We start from the raw sequence: 22,559 nt of genomic DNA, 5'->3' as shown, positions 1-22,559 counted from the left end.
TATAAATTTTGCATAGCTTGAACAAAATCTTCAAAACCAATAATTTTCTGCTACTTACGTGACAAACAACTTTTCATGGAATTCTATGGCCTTTTGAAGATCTGATTTAATCAATCTAACAATATTAATTTTGTGTTTCAAATTGGACTTTTCTGAACTGTCTTCAGGTTTGCTGTGATCGGTGAGGTGGACGAACCTGTAATTCAAAACAACTTTTCATTAAAAAAGTTTTAGTTGAAGTGTCAAGTACATGCAGCTAGATAAAAACAAGAATTCTCATATGATAAAGGTGATGTTATTAAGCCTTTGTGCACACAACTTCTGCTATTGTGACATTTTTTCAATCTAATATATAAAATTCTCGTGTCACAGTGTTTGTCTGCAAACTCCTCCGGAACGACTTCACCGATCGTTATGAAATTTGGTGTGTAAATTCTGTAGGTATGCGAATCGGACGTAAACTATTTCCCGTTTCGAAATTCTTAAAAGGGCTCCGCCCCAGTGGCTCTGGAGTTTCCCATGTTAACCTTATGAGAAATGGAATTAATGAATCTTAACAGCTGTTTCAATTAAACAAGTTGATTCTGTGATGTTCAATAGCATTAAAAAGTTAATAGGTTCACCAACAGGGTGCAGCACTGTTATTCATTTGTATGACAACAGCTAATTTGCAGCCAAATGGTGAGGGAGCGAACAAACTTCAACCTGGAGGCGAGTTAGCGTAGCAAACGAGCTAACCTGAAGGCGAGTGAGCACAGCGAACGAGCTCCAACCTAAAGGTGAGTAAGCATATGAAACGAACTTCAACCAGGACGTGATTGAGCCATGCGAACGAGCTCATCTTGAAAATGAACGAGCATTGACATAAAACCACATTAGGACAGGACGACGTCTGTCGGGCCAGCTAGTCATTTCATAAAAGTTTGACAGCAGATAGATTCATATGCCACGAGTAAAACGTTTTTGACCTTAGAATGGTAAAAAACCATGCTGTTTTATCATGGACATTTGGTTTGTAGATATACTGTATCATTTTTGATAAGCATATATGACTGGTATGTCTGACTTAGCATTTTAAAATGTGGAATAGTAACGATATTCCTTTTATCCTTTATTGAGTGTATGCATATAATACAACAGTACGACACAAAAGTATTTAACATCTAATGATGGACCAGTTATTTTCCATCTAGGCAGTAATGCTACATTATATGTAAGAACCTACCAGTCCACGGCTGCCTGTGTTATTGCCTCTTCCACGACAGAACGAATATCACAGTTTGTGGATCGAGTGAGCCAACCATACACTGACTGAGGAAACAGGTCTAAACCCTTTGGTAACTGCATGGAATTCAGTGTTGATAATATGCTATAAAAACAGACAATAATATTAAAGAATGAGCCATAAGTTGAAAAAATAATAATTACTTAACTATTTAATGAGGTTTGATTTAATTTTGAAGTTTGATTTAATGAGGTATTATTATTAACATTGAATTACAAAAATCACTTAAAATTTAAAAATACTGTACCAGTTTGATGAAAGTGTTATATTTAATTTCAAATGTCTAAGTGGAAAAATGATTGAGTGCACATACTTTTCATGATATGTCATTTATTTTCTTATAAACTGCAAAATTAAGACTGTACATTTCAAAATCATGCTGTTTCATCCTCTCATCGTGTATTTTTATAGAAAGTAAATAAAAGAGACATCTTATAACACTTTAAACATATATTTACTCTTATACTGTTACTCACAAAACGGTAAATATACAAAAAAGATGGTAAGTGGTGATCGATTTCAATTGGACACTCCAATCATCATCAGACCCAATAGGCGAATGACAAGAATCTTGAATTGCGTCCCTACTTTTTTTTATATTATGCAAACGGTTTTAGTTTTAATTCTTACCTAAGGGTATTTGTAAGGAGAGTTGTGGTGCTCTTTTCTGCTGGAGGTAATTTTCGAAGTTTTTTGATAGTTTTGAAACATGATGGTAACATTTTCTTTGCAGCATCCCAAAATGATTTAAACTGTAAACACACATTCATATTACCTTATTTAATTAATGATTCATTTTGGATTAATTTTTATGTTTACATTACAATGATGAAAATAAATGATAGTTTAAACAATTGATTTGAAAATAACTTACCGGTACTGAAGTTGTCTGTTTTGTTTATTTTCTGAGCTTCTTTTAAAGACAAAACTCTAAAAAGTTAAAATCGTTTATTCTTGATCTGTGATCAATATTTTATTCTGTGATCGTTTCTTCCAAACAAATAAATACCTCCAAACAAAATACATATTTGTTAATTGTTTCATCTTGTTTACAAATTTAATTTGTCTATAAAGGCCACAAACAATATGTTTTTTTTTAGAAGAGGACTCATAGTAACAACATTGACATAGTCAAAGGTAACACTCTGATTTCCATTGGTCTGTTAACAAATCCAATGTAGCGGTAATGTTATATTCAGAAGAAATCAGTGGCGGCGATAGCGGGCCCACAGGGCCCGCGGTGCGGGGGGGCCCGCGAGCTAGGGGGGCCCGTGAGCCTTGACCGGGATTTTCGGTAAATTTTACTGGCACACGGGCCCGCGATAGTGTGACAGGCTCAGCCACACGGGTCCCCTATCATAACAATATTTATATGAGAATTAAAATACGTTTTTTTATGATGAAAATTTGTTCAAACCTATAGTTCAAGTAGTTTACAACAGCTAAACTAACACTATTACTTGACCGATCGATATAAATTCTACCAACCTAAGTAAAAGAATTGTCATCAGTTATGCGGGTTGCATTAACTGTCCTCGTGGATTGTGTGAAGGCGCAGTCAATATTGGTTGCATAATAGTAGGGCAGTATTTATGGTTAGCTCCCGCTATCTCCGCGTACCGCCACCTCCGTGTACCGCTACCTCCGAATTTCAGAGTGACCCCTATAATCCTAAGTTACTTCCTGCGTTAAGACTTTCAGTCCAAACCTAACCTAACCTAACCTAACCCACGGGTTAAATTTTCATTAAATCTTCCATCCACGGGGCTTTGCAGCTGTGGATGCAATGACAGCTAACAACGCAGGCAGTGGTGGGATTATAAGGGTCACTCAAGAATTCGGAGGTGGCGGGACAGATTTGGGTTCGGAGGTGGCGGAACGCGGAGATAGTGGGAGCACACGGTATTTATAACCAATGTGGCCTCTGGCCTAGGAAGGTGAAACATTAATGTTAATCCTCCTAGCCCACAGCGGGTGACACCATAGAAGATCCTCTATCCTGATTCGACTAAATAAACTTGTCAATTTTGTTACGACCAAATCGGCAAATTAACATAGGTGGGTAGGTCACTAGCTTATAAATAATTCCATTTTTTCATTGATGCTAAAGAAGGATTTTCATTTCATTTCATGTCTTACTATTAGGAGGCTGCCCTTTCGATTTGTTTACTTCGCACTTTAGATGTGTTTACATCGAGTCAGGTAAAAAATGTTACATAACTTAGAGCCTCAAGCCAAATCAGATCGGTTCAAAATCGGGTTGCTTTGGACACGGTTGATTTTGATAATAGGCCTATAATGATTTTCGAGCCGAACAGAGCCTGGACTACAAGCTTGAGAGATCAAGCACAAAGTCAGAAAATCAAGCTCGAGCCGATTTTCTCAGTATTCAATACAATAATGCTCAATTAAAAGTAAAAGCTTTTATATCCGTGAGGATCACGCTCACGAAATTGAAAGATTAGACCTACGCTTTTGCCGTGATCGCGGATATCGACGAGAACATTTCCCCGCGGGTGACGATGACGATGTCTCCCCGGCCGCAGATTTTCAATATTTGGCCGCGATTGCGGAAGACGATAATGACGTTTCTTTTTTAGCGAGAGATATATCTAGGATTTAGCCGCGATTACGTAAAAATGATTTGCCCGTCACCACCGACGGGTCGCGGAGAGATATTAGGCCGTGATATTAGATTGGGCCGTGAACGTGGGAGACGATGATGCTGCTATCTAATGATGTCATAGGTTTGGTTGCATTTGCAATCACGGTAAACTAAGATAATGTTTCTTCCATGACTTATGACTACGGGAAGTATTTACGATTTTGCAACGATCATGGAAGACGATAATGACGCCTCGGGAGATGCCTTGTCAAGTTTATTGCAAAATTGCAAGTTTAGGAGGCAATACACGGGAAAATGTTTTTAAAGATCATTGGGAGAGGGGGGGCCCGGCGAACAAACTTGCGGGGGGCCCGCGGGTTCTTATCGCCGCCACTGCAAGAAATAAGAAACCTCTCTACAGCAATTCCTTCTTTAAAATGATTTATTTGACATATTTTTTCTAAACTATACTGTATACCGGTATCACTTTGGATATAACAATCACAACATTATGTACCATATAGCTAAAGTGAAGGTGTATACCTCTTCGTCCGTGAGTAGTCCATTGTTGATGGGTCTGATCAGCTTCTGCAGTGCTGAATGGAAGGCTGCACAGCTTACTGCATGAGTGGTGTTGATGGCTGCATACGCGACCCACTTCGCCAGAGCCTCGTCTGTTTCTGTCATGCTGCTCTGCGCAACGTGTTGCTGCAGAATACTCTCCGCAGCAGCACTCAACCCTCCATTCCACTCTACCCCTTCCTCAGACTGCAGTCAACACAACGTCTATGAGTTAGTAAATAAGGTATTTAAATGTATAGAACAATTCCTTTTGTTAGAAGAAATACACCACCTGCAATATTTCAGAATGTGTAACAATTTATATGGTTTAAACTTCACAATGTTTATTTAAGATTATAAAATTGTTATATTGATAAATTAGAAATATAATAAATATAATATAATAATATAATAATATTATAATAATATAATATGATAAATATAATTCTTCCTTCCCCATGTTAAAGTTGTCACCAGTTTTAGAATTAATATGGATGAAGTTAAATTAAGCCGCCGACAAAGTATGTGCTGGGGCAAATTGCTGATTTCCATAGAATACGCTAACAAAGTAATCACTGATTTTTTAAACTGGTTTCACCTAGTAAACAGTATTTGAAAATATTTATTTTGTAATTGCTTATTTCAATAGTTTTTTAGTCGCATCTGTGGAGATCAATCCACTATCATTTAAATAGCCCGCCACTTTCAAACCTCATACGCCACCAGGACTCTGTGGTCGCGCATGCGCACGGTGGGGTACGGGGAGAGACGTCGCGAAAGCGATTGTCGTGTGTCTGCTGTCTTCAAGAATGGAAGTGTAAATTCGTTGGGATACGGGGGGACGCCCCCTTTGAGATATTGTGTCGTAGTAATAGTATTTTAATAATATGTAATTTCAGATCATCTAGTCAAATTCACTATTTCATTCATTCCGTCATTTATTGTTGATTATTAATTCAAATGTTAGTTCACGTTGTGACCAGTTGACTTATATACTAAATATCCGCTAAGTTGAACAATCCATGAATTTCAGTGTTATAATGGCTTAATTAATCAAACTCTCATCAAAGCTGGCTCTTAGGGCCTGTGAATTGCGGTAAATTGTCTCCTCTTGATTAAATAATGTGTTCAGTTAACGTTTCCAACATGAACGATTTGGTCAGGAACTTGAATCGCATGACCAGATCACCAAGGTGTGGCACAAGATATGCCACACATCATGAAAAACATACAAAAGATTCATGTGGCAGCTTACCTGTAAAGCCTCAATTTCGTGCATCGCAAATATCCTCAGAAGATGTCTGTGTTCTTGTGTTGCTGCTTGGGAATTTTTTTCAGTGCTAAAGGCAATTTTCACTCTAACAATTCCTTGACGGCGAACCTTATTTTTCTTTTCTAGATTCACCCACATGATTTGTCCAGTAGCAGGTATGTTCTGTAAGAGAATTAGTCTTTTTGAGTAAAAGTAGAATAGTTGAGATAGGATTTCAGAAAATAAGGGATAGGGAAATACTGACAAGGTTCCAATGACAAAGCAGAAAGAAATTTGAATGTTTCATGGTTTTTAAAACCTACCCTACTCTGTACAACAAATTTAGAACCTAGAGATTTAAAAAATTGGATCGTTAACACTCAAATCAATTCTACTTCTTATAGGCATTTCAAATTTCTTTGGAGGAAGAAGGGTGCCTGGCGAGCAAAAACATTAGTGACTCTTTTGTGCCATACAAGAATTAAAGTTTCAATTCAATTATTATGAAGAAAAGTTGGTGAACTAATTATAAAGTAAATGAGAGGCAGCATAGCTTGTCCAAAAGTTATGTCAATAAAAAAAAAAATTAAATTCGCTAAAATACCTCATCATTTAGAGCAGTTTAAGTACTTTTGGTACTTCTATCTCAAAAAATCACTACCTTACCTTTAGCTGAACAATTGCATTGCCAATAAATTCATTGTCATGTTTGCCGGTGGAAGCTGTGACTGCAATTTCCTTGATTAATTTCCGAAATCCTTTGACACCCTTCACATCTGTAAACTTTGTCATTTTCTCTCTCACTGTTTCTGCTGGATCAAAGTCCCTAGATAATAAAGACAAATATATGAGTTACTATACATGATTTTGTAAGATTAATAAAATTAAATGTTTACCTCTAAATGCTAAGAACTCTTTGATTTACTCTGTTCAAATACCCAGAACTCAAATAACATATTTTCGACACAGTTTTAAGTTTTGTTACATTTTTGTGAAGGGCTAGATATTGTAAGAAAAATATTTGAAACCACTAAAACTGTAATTAATTAAATTTGTGTCTTGTATATCCAACAGTCTAATATATTGTAGAATAACAAAGACCACCATATAACCCAACACCAACAGTCAATGACAAAGAGATAAAAAAAAATAACACTTACCAAACTTCAATGCAAAGGGATTCATCACTTGGGGTGTCAATAGGCCTGGAAACATAACAGGTAGGTACATAAGTAACTGATAGGCATAGTGCAAACTATTGTGCATTTAAAGCATCCACCACTGTATACATGAGGAGGGTGATCAAAGGTTTATAACTAATAAAATAGGAATGAATAATTTCTGATAAGTATGGTATGAGAAAATTAAATTGTTCTTACTCATATCACTATCAGAATATTAGCGAATTTCCCTATAGGGAAGTAGCTATTACCGTAGGTCTCATGGTAAGACCTAGGCCCGTGACCGATTAACTTTTTAATTTTTTGATGTTCCCAGAGGCCAAAAACACCATTTGTTCAAATTTATATATATATATATATATATATATATATATATATGTCCATCCGCACGATAACTTGAGTAATCTTTGTCCGATTTTGATAAAATTTGGTTTGAAGGTGTAAGGCGGGATAAAATTGAATGAGTTTGCGAACCAGCATGATCGGACCATGGGAACGGGGTTTAACGGGGGTTTTATGGGGTAAAAATGGGTTTTTCTCAATTTTTACCCTTAAAACACACAATTTATCAATTTCTCTTCAGACTTTTTTAAGAGCTTAAAAAAAACAAATATTTGGTATATGAAAGTGTTTTTGTACGATAATTGGTTACGGAGAAAATTAAAAAAATTGTTAATTTAAAATTCCCATGTTATTCTCATGGAGAATATTATAATATGTTGTAGTTGGCTTGTTTATGGTTAAATTTTGATCAAACTTGGCGTTTTAATTTATTTCATACTAAGCTAATGATATTTTAATAAAAAACACACTTCATTAGTTTCCCTGTAGCAGCTAACCTAGGTACTGGTTAAACATAAATGTTAATTTAATAGATTAATCTATACTATTATAAAGAAGAGGTGGTGTCTGTGTGTGTGTTTGTATGAGCTAATCTCAAAAACTACTGGTCGGATCGGGCTGAAATTTGGCATGATGATAGCTCACATTCCCGATTAACATATAGGCATATTTTTATCCCAAAAATCCTTCGGGGCTCCGCCCCAGTGGCTCTGGAGTTTCCCATGTTAACCTTATGAGAAATGGAATTAATGAATCTTAACAGCTGTTTCAATTAAACAAGTTGGTTCTGTTCTATGATGTTCAATAGCATTAAAAGTTACAAGGATTACCAACAGGGTGCAGCACTAGCACTATTATTTCTTTTACATTTATGACAACAGCAAAAGGTGAGTGAGCGTAGCGAACGAACTTCAACCTGGAGGCGAGTGAGCGTAGCGAACGAGCTAACCTGAAGGCAAGTGAGCGTAGCGAACGAGCTAACCTGAAGGAAAGTGAGCGCAGCGAACGAGCTCCAACCTAAAGGTGAGTGAGCGTAGCGAACGAACTTCAAAAAGAACCGAAATTTCTTAAACCATGTCCTCACTCATAACTGCTATAAGCATTTGATACTTATATGCCAACCCCGTACGAAGGACGGGTACTCTGCTAGTAATTAATAAACGGTATCAGCATTCTGACACATACTTTCTCCCATAAGTTTGTCAAAAACCTTTATCATATGTAAGTGGTGAGTGTAAATATACGCAAATGGGATTTGTACAATTTTGTTCACAATTTGAAGGACTACAACATGCTAAATTTTTATAAAAATCGTTCGAGGCCATTTTTGGGAATATCCGATTTTTCTGTTATTTTATGGGGGTTTTATGGGAAAATTACATAATTTACAATAACTTTTGAACCGTAAATTTTACAGAAATGGGAGTTGTACCGTTGTACTATTTTGTTCAAAATATAGAGGACTATAACATACTAATTTTTTATCAAAATCGTTCGGAGCCATTTTTGGGAAAATCATATTTTTCTGTTATTTTATGGGGTTTTATGGCAAAATCCCCATTAAAAATAAAAATGTCTAAAAAATAAAAAAAAAACTATAAAAACTGTAAGGACTATAACATAATATGTTAAATCAAAACCGGATTTTTTTCTAAAATCTCATTTTTCGTTATTATATGGAGTTTTTATGGGAAAATAACATATTTGGCCATAACTTTTGAACCGTAATTTTTACAGATATGGGATTTGTACCATTTTATTCAGAATTTAAAGGGCTACAACATACTAAATTTTTATCAAAATCGTTCGGGCCATTTTTGAGAAAATCCGATTTTTCCGGTTTTTTATGGGTTTTTATGGGAAAATCCCCATTAAAAATCAAAATTTCAAAAAAATTGAAAAAACGCCTGGAGATACCATGGATTAGAACCTACATACCAAATTTCATTGAAATCGGACCACAGGTGTGGGTCTCTAGCTTTGTACACATCCAGACACACAGACAGACACACACACACACACACACACACACAGACATCACTTCAAAAACCACTTTTTTGGGTCCAGGGGGACCCAAAACGAATATATCCACTCAAAACTCAAACTCGAAAATTTTGACGAAAACAATACTTTCTCCATATACTATGGTATAGGGGGAGAAAGTAAAAATCAATCCAGGCAAATGGAAATTCGCTAAGTCGTCAGGTTTGCTGCAGGGGGGTATTTTTGAAGCACTTTGACCAAAGTTAATTTCTGTAAAAGTATTATTTTGATCAAAAGTCAAACGGAAAAGAAATGCAGTATGTTGTGTAGTAATGTGTTTATATAATGTGTTTTAAAGGTGATGTTTTAAAAGTTTATATTGTTGTCATAGTTTAGAACTTACAGAGAGAAGTGCTCCTCCCAGATAGGACTGAGTGTCTGCTCCTTAACAGAAGTGTTGTAGCGATGTCTGGGGTCTGAGCTCAGGTAAAGAGTGCAGAACGGATCACTTAGACCTGGTCACACAATAAAATAAGTGTTAACGATATAAGGGGTGATTTAAGGTCTTGAGGGAGCAAGTCAAATATTGTTACTAAAGATATTATGGCAGTCTATAAAACATGTTAGGTATTACTTGAGCGTAAAGTTTAATCAAGACTCTGCACCCGAGAGAAGGATGAAACCTCAGAGGAATTTTGCTACAGACAACTACAACAGAATTGAAAACACATTTCTATCCAATAAAAGGGTATTTCATTTAGGCTAGTTATAATTTTGGACCTGAAAAAATCCTCTGTTGTATACCTTAAATCACAACCAAATTCATCCAAATTCTGACTTAACTTTGTACTACCAGTATCTAAGTACTTATTTAAGAGCCTTAAGAACACAAACAACACTTACCATTTGCGTCTTTAGGGGGGAGTTCTTTGGCTTCCACAATCTGCACATTCAGCAGAATATTTGGAGGCTGGAAATATATGTCAATCATAGATAAAGAATTCAAGATATCACATTTTAGGTGGATGGTATGCAACATGATTTGTATTTAACATCAAACACAATTTTAGTTTTAAACATAATTTTTAAACTCTTACTACAGGTACTGGTTTACAATACACTTTGTAATAATTATTGAGAGATTTTTGTTTTATTATAGTATGAAAACTCTAAAGAAAAGAAATAAGGAGAGTAACATCTTTTAGTATTCAGAAATGCAGACTGATCTCAAGGTGGCTATTGACAAGAAAGCAGCGAGAGACAGAAGATAAACTTAGATTGTTGAAAAGAAAAGAAGTAAGTATACTGAAATTAGAATCACACACAGGCAAGTTTACACTTGGTTTGTTCTTGTAAACTGAACACAATGGCTCAGATATATTTTTAGTTTCAAAGGAGAAAAACACTGGTTATTCAATTACGCATTTACTAAACTACAATAGTAGAGTTGCTGCAACTTTCTCATTGAACAATAACACTACTGTGAGTAGTTACACGGAAAACATGCTTGGAAAAATCTGTATTGTGTGAACCAAATATAAAGTTTAATATTCAGAGATTTGTATATCTTTATATCTTTTACTAAATTTGCTAAACATATTTGGAACTAAGGGAACTATACTAACTAACTGGGAACTGTAGCAAAACTTATAAAATGTTTAAGTTTGATGGTTTTTTAATTGCATGTTTTGTTTTTTTCTCCAAACTGACAAAAAAAAGGAAACATTTCATAAAATTCAATAGTGTACATAAAACACTGGGTGGCCATGAGTTTTGTTTGGGATAGAGCACTTGCAATGTTACAGAAGGTAAATGAAAATTGAAAATACTTGTAATAGCATTCAAATAAAACATGAATTCAAACTTATTCTGTTTACTTTCAAGATGGTAAATGCATATAAAAGATGGTTGGTGATTGATAATGATAAAAGATTGAAAGATTCCAATCAAATAATCGCCACTTATCTTTTATACCATCTTTTATTTCCAATCTCTTAAGGAAACAGTATAAGTGTTAATATGTACGAGTATTTCAAGAGTAAATAGACATTTTTATTTACTTTCCCTAAATTTAAAAACACTTTACCATGCGCTGATTAAGAAGTTGTTTATAATTTTACCAAAGTACAAAAAAAGGAACAGTTTATATGACTTGGTCAATAGAATCAGAATCAACCTCCCATCCCTTTTCCGTGTCTGACATACTCTAAAGAACTATCAAGAAAAAATAGAAAAATTTGGTAATTTGCACTCACTAAATAGTACTAGCCCGTGTGATTTGGGAATATAACTGTATCAAGTTTCTCTTTCTCAAAAATAAGGAACAAATTAAAAAAAATTAATGATAAGGTACCGTAACCCCTTCCTCATCATAAAACGTAAACCCATTTACCCACTGATTTATGCTATATTTAGTTTTTAAAGTGGAAAACATACATAACGTAAGTAAGTTACTATGGTAGATGTACACAATTAGAAGAATAAGTTACACGATGATATATGGAAACAAGCACCGAAGTACCTACCTAATCAATTTATTTACTCTTAATATTTTTGTTCTCCTGTGGACAGCACAGTGATCTGCAGTCAAAGATGAGACCTAATATTATTAAGCTTAACCAGTTATTTATTGCCAATGAAAAGAACATTTAAGTTTCTTAAAATCAAAGATCATTTTATCATTCTTACAGAGTAGCCTAATAAGAAATCGGGTTCATGTCGTGTAAACTTATACTTCATAAAATAATTGCTAGCTATGTTTCCTTTACAAACCTCTTTACTCCTTGCTTGTTCAAGAAGTGTTTGATGTTTCTCTGTGTCCATTCTGAAAGCTTTCTGCAGGTACTGCAACAGGACCTCCTGTTCTCCAAGCTCCTTCATGCAGCCGACTGTGTGGATCACTTCATAAAGGACTTCCAGGTACAACTCATCAATCTGAATAGGCAAAAAAAAAAAAAAACATAAATTAAACCATCTAGGAAAAGTAACTACCTTTATTTTTACAAATAAATCAGATATAGTCCTACTAGGTCCTGTTAATTTTAAAGATGGAAACGCATTTACGGTAAATGGGAGACAAAGATCAGAAATATTAATTCTACTTGTCCGGTAAAGGGATGAATAACAAAAAAATATCCACTTTAGCAGTATTCCAAGCAAGATCGTTTTCAGGCCATTTGTCATTGGGCTATGAATCAATTAATGATGTAACTAATCTTACAAAAAGGTTGACTGATTTGTTCTTGTTACCATGAACTATAGTAACAAGAATAGGGCTTGGCCCCTTTCAAAATGTAAAAAAAAATGCCATTGGCTTAGAAAATAGTAGGCGCCGCAGAAAATATTTTTAGTGGGTGAGTATATTTTTTCAGTATCTTTTTTCAGAGAAACGTAATGGATGAGGAATATGGAACACCTGGAAATATGTTTATTGATTGAAACACATTTGTTGGCTTTCTAAAAGCAAAAACTTTCTTTAAAAATGTATGGAATGTATGCGTTTTATTAAACCTTATAAAGTTTAATTAGTTAACTGTATGATAATGTGGTCTTATCTCAGGGGAGGCCACACCCTGCTGGTGCCCATAAGAGGCATTGATATTATCTAAAACATATTGTAATAGACATTATTTGCTACAAAGCATTGGCACTTGGACCAGAGAGTTTAGGATCCAGTACCTGTTTTGCTACATTTTTTTATTTTCAAAATAGTATAAAAGTTATTATCTTATTGCAGTCCACTTGATTACTGGTTTATTTTCACCCAACAGAAGAGGTTTCGGGTGGTAACTGTAACTTTACATACAGGTGGGCATCTGGAGTAGTGTTGTGTTGAATGTTTAATGTTATGTTGACCTGATTCCCATTTCACAACCACAAACAAACCTCTTGGCTCTTTGCTACTGTTTCGGAAGTGTTTACCTCTGCTGGAAGTTATGAAATAAGTGAACAGATGATCCATAGAGATAGGTGTGCTAATTCAGCAGTGCCGTCCAACTTCTATATTTTTAATGATCTTGGAGATTAACAAAATTTAATGTGATTGTTAGAGGTTATTTCAATTTTTAGCGAATTTCACTATAGGGAAGGAGCTATTACTGAAACTGTGTGTGGTCAAAAAATACCTAAGCCCGGGACCGATTTACTTCTTCATTTTAATGTTCCCAGGGGCCAAAAACGCTAACTTAGGTTTAAATTTTCATACATCGTGTATATCTCATAAATTATGTATAGGCCTAAGATAATTTTTAAAATTCTCCATTAGTTAAACCGTAAACTAAAACAAAAATGTTATTTACACAAAATAAAATAAGGAAGAAATCCAAATCCTCAAAATTCAAAAGTATAAATAATCCCAAAGTACCCATGAACTTTTAAGAAAACTACACGTCACACCCCCATAACACACACCATATACTTAAAATGTTCGTCACGATGAGAAACCTTGCAAAAAACTATCCATTATTTCATAAATTGCCCTTTAAGGTCATAATTCCTTTCTAAAGGGAACTTTCCATGTACCTAATGTTAAAAATACCTCAGCTGTACTTATTTGTTTGTTATTCTTTACCGTTACCTAAAATCAGGTGTGATTATTTGTTTTTATTAGGAAATGTATTCTGTTTTGTTTATTTCAACTTAACTTAACCAATCAATAGATTTATTAATACTTATGAAGTCAAACGGGGTGGAGCCATTGGGTACCAGCTAATAGTTAAATCAACACTATCTGTTACCCACGTGCAACACCATAAGTATTAATAAATCTATTGATTGGTTAAGTTAAGCTGAAATAAACAAAACAGAATACAATACCTAATACAAACAAATAATCATACCTGATTTCAATAAGGTAATAAATTGAAAAAATAAACAAATAAGTACAACTGATGTATTTTTGACATTAGGTATATGGAAATTTCCCTTTAGAAAGGAATTACGGCCTTAAAGGGCAATTTATGAAATAATGGATGGTTTTGCGCAAGGTTTCTCGTCATGACGAACATTTTAAGTATTTGGATTATGGGAGTGGGACTTGAAGTTTTCTCAAAAGTTCATGGCTACTTTGGGATTTATATATGGACTGGCAACAGAGCCCGTTGTGGTTAAATACAACGGTCTTTAGTAAAATAATGGTTGTGAAATCCATACACCACTTTACTCACTAATATTAATGGTACAGATTAAGCACATAACATTAGAATCGCATACTTAACATAAGGAACTCACTTAAACACAAATGCAAATTGTTACAACAACATTATTAATCAAAGAAAAATCAATTAAATAACAATAAGCTGTTAAATTATTAACACATGTTTCGTATGTTTATATTATGCATACTGGTAATCCAATTATTGTCATCTATAAAAACTATTGGTTTTTCTTTTCCGAGTCGGGTTAAAGGTCTTCTACCCGACCGATTTTCATAATTTTGGCCTTAAACTAAACGTATGGACGCACCACAGACTTGCCATCAATTATCGGCATTCATTTTGACGTATAATTCGAGTTATGCACAAAATGCGTCCCTGTATATAAAGCTATGAAAGCACATATTTATCATCAATTAATTTATCATTAATTTATGTAATGTATTACGTAACCAAAAAATATAAATTTGATTTGTTTGTTTTTTTACTTCAATTAAAGATGTATTCCAGCAGTTCTAATTACATTATCCTAAATGTTTTGGTCTAAAAACCTTCAGTGAAATACCAGCTTCCATTTGAATTATTGATTATTAAGATTCCGATCTTAATAATCCTATCTAAAGCACACTGCTGAATCACGAATCAACAATAATTATAATCTTTTTAATTTGCAATCAATGATACGTAACTCAAATTTTATTTAAGTTATTTTTAAATATATGTTTTTTAATTTTTTTTTTATGTCTTGGTCTTAAAATACTTCAAAGGCTTTCACTTGAGATATTAATAGTTTTAATCAGTTAAGTTAAAGATTTACTGTATCGCTCAATCAGAAAACATAAATTGAATTATATCTTGGATATGGAATTTAGTTTTAGATATATTTACTCAATTCTAATTACGTCATTCTATTTGTTTTGACCTAAGAACCTTCAGTGAAATACCAGCTTCCATTTGAATTATTGATTATTAAGATCGGACGTACCTAAAGCACAATGCTAAATCACGAACAACCCAAATTTAAAATAAAAATGGAGTTATAGTCAAACGGTCTTGCTTGCAGCCTCAACAGTACCTGTCAGACCACTTTGACGGATTTCACCTAGTAAATCTTTAAAAATTAAACTTTCATAATTATTTGCAAATCTACACGAATTAGGCTTTCCATTGACCTATTAATTTATAAAATTGCTTCAGTAGAACTGTAGATTCAATTGTACAAAGTTTAAAAACCAAATTTTAGTTTTGTATTTTATCACCATTATAAATTTGGAGGTTGCTTAACATTTTTGTAAATAACTTTGAAATGGTGAGGAAATCGACCAAAGTGGAAGGTGATATTCTGATAGAGATAAAAATTTCCTACAAATTACTATTATGTATTTTTGGAAAATACTCAATAAAGGCAGCCTAAAGTTGATGGCTACAAATATAATCTTGGGGAAAAGGCGGTTTAAATGTAATATTGTTTATTTTTATTGTAATACCTCAAACATGTAATAAAATAAACTTTTCATAATTATTTGCAAATCTACACGAATTAGGCTTTCCAACGACCTATTAAGTAACAAAATCGGTCCGGTAGAAGTCTAGATTTAGTTGTACAAAGTTTAACAAAAATATACGTAATTCTGTATTTTTTCACCACTATAAATTTGGAGACCACTTAGATTATTGCCAATAACTTTTAAATGGAGGGGAAATCAATCAAAAAGTATGTGATATTCTGAAAGAGAATAAAATTTACTACAAAAAACTACTATGCATTTCTTGAAAATGCCTAATAAAGGCAGCCAAAAGCTGGCTACAAATAGAAACTTGAAAAAAGAAACTTGAAAAAAGCGATTTTTAATGTATTTTTGTAATTTTTACTTTTTTACCACACAAATTTTATAAAATCACACTTTCATAATTATTTGCAAATCTACATAAGTTGGGCTTTCCAATGACCCATTAATTAACAAAATCGGTCTAGTATAAGTCTAGATTTAGTTGTATAAAGTTTAACAAAAATATCCCTAACTCAGTATTTTCACATTACTATAAATTCGGAGGTTGCTTAGCTTTTTTGCGAATAACTTTTAAATGGTAAGGAAATCAACCAAAGTGGAAGGTGATATTCTGAAAGAAAATAAAATTTCCTACAAATTGATGCCATACATTTCTTGGAAACACTCAAAATTGGCAGCCAAAAATCTCACCCAAATAAAAAGTGTGAAAACCCCCGTTTTCAATGTATTTCTTATGGAAAACATGTTTTTTTTAATTTCTCACCATAAATCATAACAAAAACAAACTTTCATAATTATTTGCAAATCTACACGAATTAAGCTTTCTAACGACACATCAATTAATAAAATCGGTCCAGTAGAACTCTAGATTTAGTTGTACAATGATTTTTAAAACTGAATTATATATAGAATAGATATGATTGTGTACATTTATTTTATTTTATATTCGTTTATTTAGAAGTTGCAGTGTTAAACATGGGAAATACCCATTTCCCTGGCTGAGTATGTTCTGCATCCTAAGTCCTATATACATTTAGTAATAAGCTTCTAGAATCCGGGAGTCAAGAAATAAACATCCCAAACTTTGGCCTCCTCTTTTACATATCAGTATCAGAATGGAACAATATCATTGATCTTTTGTAGTAGGCCTAAACATCATATTAAATTAAAATTATTCTAAATACATAAAAATATGACTATAAAAGTGCTCTGTTAAATTTGGAATAGAGGCATATATAATATTTTAACAACTTAAATTCCTAATTTTCTAAGCTTGGCAAAGATATAAATGTTTTGTTAATTTTTTTCAAAGGGTGCATTTTTTGTAGTGGTGTTAGAGCACTATTGCATTGTCCACATTTATTTTATAACAACGGTTCCCAAATCTATGGATGCGACCTTTATATTAACCAATAATTTCTGATGCCAAACAAGCCCTGGTGTAGCATTAGAGCATTTCTATTGTTAAAAGAGCTAATGGGTAAAAAAAACAAGCAACGAAACGACCTTGATGTTTGAATGGACTGGGGAGGAAGATCGGTGTTATAAGATTAAGCTTTTTGGTTAAAACAAAATAAACTTAAATAGGTACTTTCAATTTTGTGCTGTTAAGTGGTTTCCACTTCTTACTTTCTGGGTGCTAATTAAACTACAGACATACTTTTTTAAATCCTTTTTTGATTAAGGAGTCTTTGTAAATTTCAATGCATTTTTTTAAACTTAGGTTATCATTAATTTTATAAATGAATACCGGTGGTTCAGAACCATTTCGCTTTCCACTTACAGTCATAGACTGGAGTGCTAGACTAGTTTGTCTCTGAAGTTCCTCTTTTTTGAGACCACGGAAGGGATTGTGATGTCTCTCTATGGTCTTCATCTTCATTGATAAAGGCAAACCACAGATAACATAATCCTACACAAGTACCGCACTCAATAACCACCAACTAACTTACAATGATATAGTGCACATTATTATCACGTTATTGTAAACATGGTTCTTTTTTTAATTTTTTGCACTCCCGAATTGAGAAGTATAACGGTTAAGGCACTTTTCCTAACTGTTTTGGATACCAACGTAGACGTTTTTAAAAAACCTAAAAATAAAAAATAAAAGAATAATTTTTGTATAACCGATTACAAACAAATGAATCAAGTAACAGTAAAAAAATCAACAAAGTAAATAAATTCGAAATTCACTCTAGAGTAAATGAAACGGAAAGTGAAGACTCCGCGTTCGCGAAGCTGACCACCGAAACTAAACTTCTCTAAAGGTATCGCTCGTTGGCAGCTACGGCGGCATGCGCGTCCAACAATAGCCTACTCTGAGGGGGCAAGGTTCTTCATCTTGAAATTTTTCGGAAATTTATAGACCTATGATAATTTATTAAATTGAGGTATGATTAAAGTGCCATAACATGTTGCACCTATACAAACTGTACGGTTAGGATGGTGGGTTTCTTATGTGTTCAACATATTATCTTACCATTTACATCGGATAAAGATCTTACTTGATTTTTAAATAGTGACAATCATTGACGTTTAGTCTATAACATCGATTTTTTTCAGGTTTCTGATAGTTCATCATTACAATTTATATCTGTAGACTGTAACCACCGTTGTCACGAGAGTCAACGTGAAATCGATATGTATATACATATTTGTACGTACATAATATATTACCCTATCGATGGAAGTACTACGTCACTTATGCACGGTCTGTGTTTCTTCTTACACACGTATACATTCTATGGCCGTTCTCTCAATTATAATTAAAGTAGTATTAAATACTACTGTACTATTGTTAAATAGGCTATCCGAGGAAGGTAATTAAAGCACGACCTGCACTTTCACGAATGATGTATACATATTGTGAACATTATCTAACCGTGGTTGAGCCTTGAATACTGGATCAGTGGAGTGATTAGCGACGTGAGATTAGCGTCTTGGATGGTGGTGAGAAAGGGACGGGGTTCGATCCCCGACACATTTACAACAAATTTGAGGGGTTTGGACAGTTTTCCTTTAAAACCGTTATTAATTATACCATATTGATGCGACGCATACAACAATAACAACAACAAAATACCCTGTACGAGGTGGGGAAAGGGAACTAACTACTTCACCGGTGCACAGATAAATTTCGAATATAATATATTATGTTGTGAGTTTTATCTCAGAAGTGTCAAATAATAAGTACACGAGCATATGTGAACTACTACGTCATTGATGCACGGGTTGCTGATACTGGAGTTATACTATTAGCTACTGTATATCTCAATGTGGGCCGAGCTATTTGCAGCTCCAGTTATGACGTCACTCTTGGCTAACGGTCCCTAATTGATGTATTTGTGGTTGGCCAATACCATTAAATAACTCACTTAAAGCCTAACTATCGACAAACCATCCATTTCAAACAACACAATTTTTAATTCAACTGTCAACCAGTTTACAGTAATCCCAAAGATTAAAAACTCGAGCCTTAGAGCCAGAACACATAACAGAATTGTGATAAATTATTGCCAGAGTGAAAATTGAATATATATTAGAATAATTGGTTGGTTGTAGCTGCTCTTGCCAACTATGGTTTACCTTTATTAGAGGTATGCCTAAACATGTTCTTTTGAAAGACAACAAACGTCAGACAAAGTTTATACCACAAAGTAAAACGTATATTTAAATGTAAATTTAATTAATTTTTTAATCATACAAATCTTGATTTTATATAAGAAAGTGAAAGGTTAAATCCTCGAGTTTCCACTGACATTTGAAAGTCACGGCGGCCAGTAATGAGAACTTTGCACGCAACACTTCCTGCGTGGTTAAATTAAATACCCCACCATCGAGAATGACATACAAATACAACAAACACAACATACCTCATCTGCCCATCTATTTTAGGTTGATTTAATAATTTAACCATTTGTTGGTTTGTATGTTATGGGGGGCATAACTAAAATGGAAAACTGTATAATGTAGAACATTTTCTAATTCGGTATTGAAGATAACCTTGTTCCTAACAATATTGAGAAAATCATAGTTATGATGTTTTAACATGTCGTTTTGCTTTAAGTAGCCCGGTTGCATTAAATCAATACGAATAAATGCTTAATGTAAAAAGTATTATGGCAAAATAAGTTCATTATCATTTAAGTAACGACCAAAATGCAATGAACTATTTAGGATTTGTGGTATAATATGTTAATTTTTCTATGTAGGTTACGCATCCTTATAATGTTGTTACAAGGGTGAATATTATGCATATGTTTCAGTGTAATGCGTATATTCTGACTTGTTTCGTCCATTCGTGATGTGGGTTATATACTAGTCAGTTAATACGACTTCACTCACGTTAAGACCGATGGCCTCTGCCAGGAGATCTTTCTTGATCTCCTTCTTGACTGCCTCTTCCTCAACATCGTCCTGCGGCGGCTCGGGGTCATCCTCAGGTGCGGCCTGCTGCTCCTTCTGTCCCAGCGACCCAAACCTCTCGAAGAAACCTCCGTCCAACTCCTGGATCCTGCAACAGGAAGGACAACTTAGTGTTTGTGACAGACAACCGGTAAACGAAACAACAACGAACGTAGTATGCAGAATCGAACAAAAATATGTTTTTATCACAAGAGTTTAATTATTGATTATGTGTTTTGGACAACAAAGTGTTGTCTTCCTACTGCAATGCCTCGGGTAAAAATATCACTGGCGTAGACATCAAGAAAAAAAGAGTGTATAATCGCAGCTTAAAACACCCGAGTCTCGATATAGCATTCATTGAACACGCATCTGTCTCATTTTCTTGCTTTAAAAACATTCGCAATTTCTCAATATGACTTACAAATATTTGTCCAACATGTCTAGATTCCAACTAGATTTCCAACTACTAGATACTTGATTTTTTTTACAAACAACGATATGTTTGAGTTTTCGCTAGTGGAAAATTTGTATGCAATTTGACTTATCTTATAAGAAAGGGATGGATTCTAAATTAAGTTGTCACTGGTGATAAGGCTATTAAATGTATCATACTATCTAACGAAGGGTCGAGGTTAAATAGTGACACCTAAAGTTTGCAGGATCACATGTTAACTCATATTGTGTCTTAAAATGGGATGAGACCTTGTGAGGTTGTCGTTCCTTCAAGGGCTTATCGCTAACATTCAGGCCACTAAAATCACTATTCGCCTTTACAAAACACAACCCCATAACCTGTAAAAAAAACATTTCCATATAGCTAAGTCAAGTCATATATTTCAAAGCGTTAAAATGCTTAAAACATGTCAATTTTTAACCTTTGGTAACTTCTTTAACCATTCACTTTTTAAAGAGATGAAGAGGACCATTCATGTTTGAAATGTTTAGTATTTTTTTATTAATAACATAGTTTGCGCTATACCACACAATTGTCAATATATTTCATTAAAACCAACAATTACAACCATTTTTCAACCCCTCCTCTCCCTAAACCTGACGCTCTAAATGGTGTAACTTTTTATCATAGATTACTGGGACTATATCAAACAGTTAAGAGTCAAAAGTTGGTTTTACTTGTTTTGTTGAGGTTTAAATCTAATTGCCCCGTACTATATGTCATATTGATTCAACACTTGGTTAAAATAATTATTCTAAACCACGAAACCATAACCCAATCAGATACATGGCTCGGAGATCACGTCTGCCAACAGTGAGGCGTTGTCCAAGTCAACCAAAGGACGAAGGACAAACAACAACCAAGTGACGCGATGTGCGAGAGACAGCGAGTGTTTGTTGTTGGTACATTCCACTCAACACAACGAGTCCTTGTACTGTACTGAAGAGGTGATGACACATGCGTTGTGAAAATCTTGTGTGCTAATTTAAACTAACTTGCGTATTTATGGAGCAGGTAACTTACTTGAACCATACATTAAACATACTCCCTAGGGGAGTAACAAATTAAGCAAATATCACAATAATAAGGAAAAAAAAAAAATGTAAAACTTCTGGATTTGATACTACAGTACCTCTACTAGGTTATTATTCAAAGAACTGGCCATTGGCGTAATGAATTATATGAATTAATATCAAATATATATATATCGAAATCAATTAATCATTAAAGTGTATATTGTGTTCTAAGATTTTGAAAACACATTATGTATTGTGTTCTGTATTTTGTAATTACATTACATATACTGTATAGTTTTTAATAGCTGTGATTATGGTGTAAAGTTTGCGAAATACAATGGAATCATTACGTCATCATATCACATTAATTGTTAAAACTAGGACGGAACCAATTACTAAGGCATCTGTCAATCAGCTGGATCTGGATCACAACCTTCCTAATAATAATTTCTTGTAAGTCTTCGAGATCAATGTGTCAAATTCTGGATATATTACAATGTGACTTTTTAACATAAAATAACGATAATAATATTTTTCGTTAAATAGTTTAATGAAAAAAACAAACATAATATCTTAGAAGCTTCTGACAGAAACAGTATTATTTGATTGTAAGAATAAAATACATTTACATCAGAAGTAAACCGACTAGAGGGCTAATGATCAAACTAACTCAACAACCTTTATTTATATGTAACTGTAATTGAACTTCGTTAGAAATATGATTATTTTCACGCTTTGTTTTGGAAACAAACAAAGTGTTCAACTATTGCAAAATAATAACTAAAGTAAACAGTGTGTGAGTCATA

General features: G+C 33.9%; 1 protein-coding gene across 6 annotated transcripts in view; it reads right to left on the bottom strand.

Moving 5' to 3' along the window:
• LOC129005064 (protein unc-13 homolog 4B-like) overlaps positions 1-22,559 on the bottom strand; it is a 96,393-nt gene that overhangs the window by 15,412 nt on the left and 58,422 nt on the right. For 5 of the 6 annotated variants that reach the window (XM_054433849.1, XM_054433850.1, XM_054433853.1 and 2 more), the window contains 11 exons: positions 20,221-20,389; positions 11,982-12,143; positions 10,113-10,179; positions 9,613-9,724; positions 6,864-6,908; positions 6,370-6,529; positions 5,707-5,886; positions 4,434-4,658; positions 1,916-2,037; positions 1,226-1,369; positions 59-196 (listed from right to left, as the gene is read on the bottom strand). In XM_054433849.1, the coding sequence (XP_054289824.1) occupies positions 59-196; positions 1,226-1,369; positions 1,916-2,037; positions 4,434-4,658; positions 5,707-5,886; positions 6,370-6,529; positions 6,864-6,908; positions 9,613-9,724; positions 10,113-10,179; positions 11,982-12,143; positions 20,221-20,389 (1,524 nt within the window). Of the gene's footprint in view, positions 1-58; positions 197-1,225; positions 1,370-1,915; positions 2,038-4,433; positions 4,659-5,706; positions 5,887-6,369; positions 6,530-6,863; positions 6,909-9,612; positions 9,725-10,112; positions 10,180-11,981; positions 12,144-17,656; positions 18,106-20,220; positions 20,390-22,559 lie in introns of those variants that run through there. The other variant, XM_054433854.1, reaches the window with a different exon arrangement.

This window comes from Macrosteles quadrilineatus, unplaced genomic scaffold (genome assembly GCF_028750875.1).
Source record: "Macrosteles quadrilineatus isolate MER2022 unplaced genomic scaffold, UCM_ALF_1.0 Scaffold_15__1_contigs__length_3749704, whole genome shotgun sequence".
Taxonomy (NCBI): domain Eukaryota; kingdom Metazoa; phylum Arthropoda; class Insecta; order Hemiptera; family Cicadellidae; genus Macrosteles; species Macrosteles quadrilineatus.
This window is presented reverse-complemented; position numbering and strand designations above follow the sequence as displayed.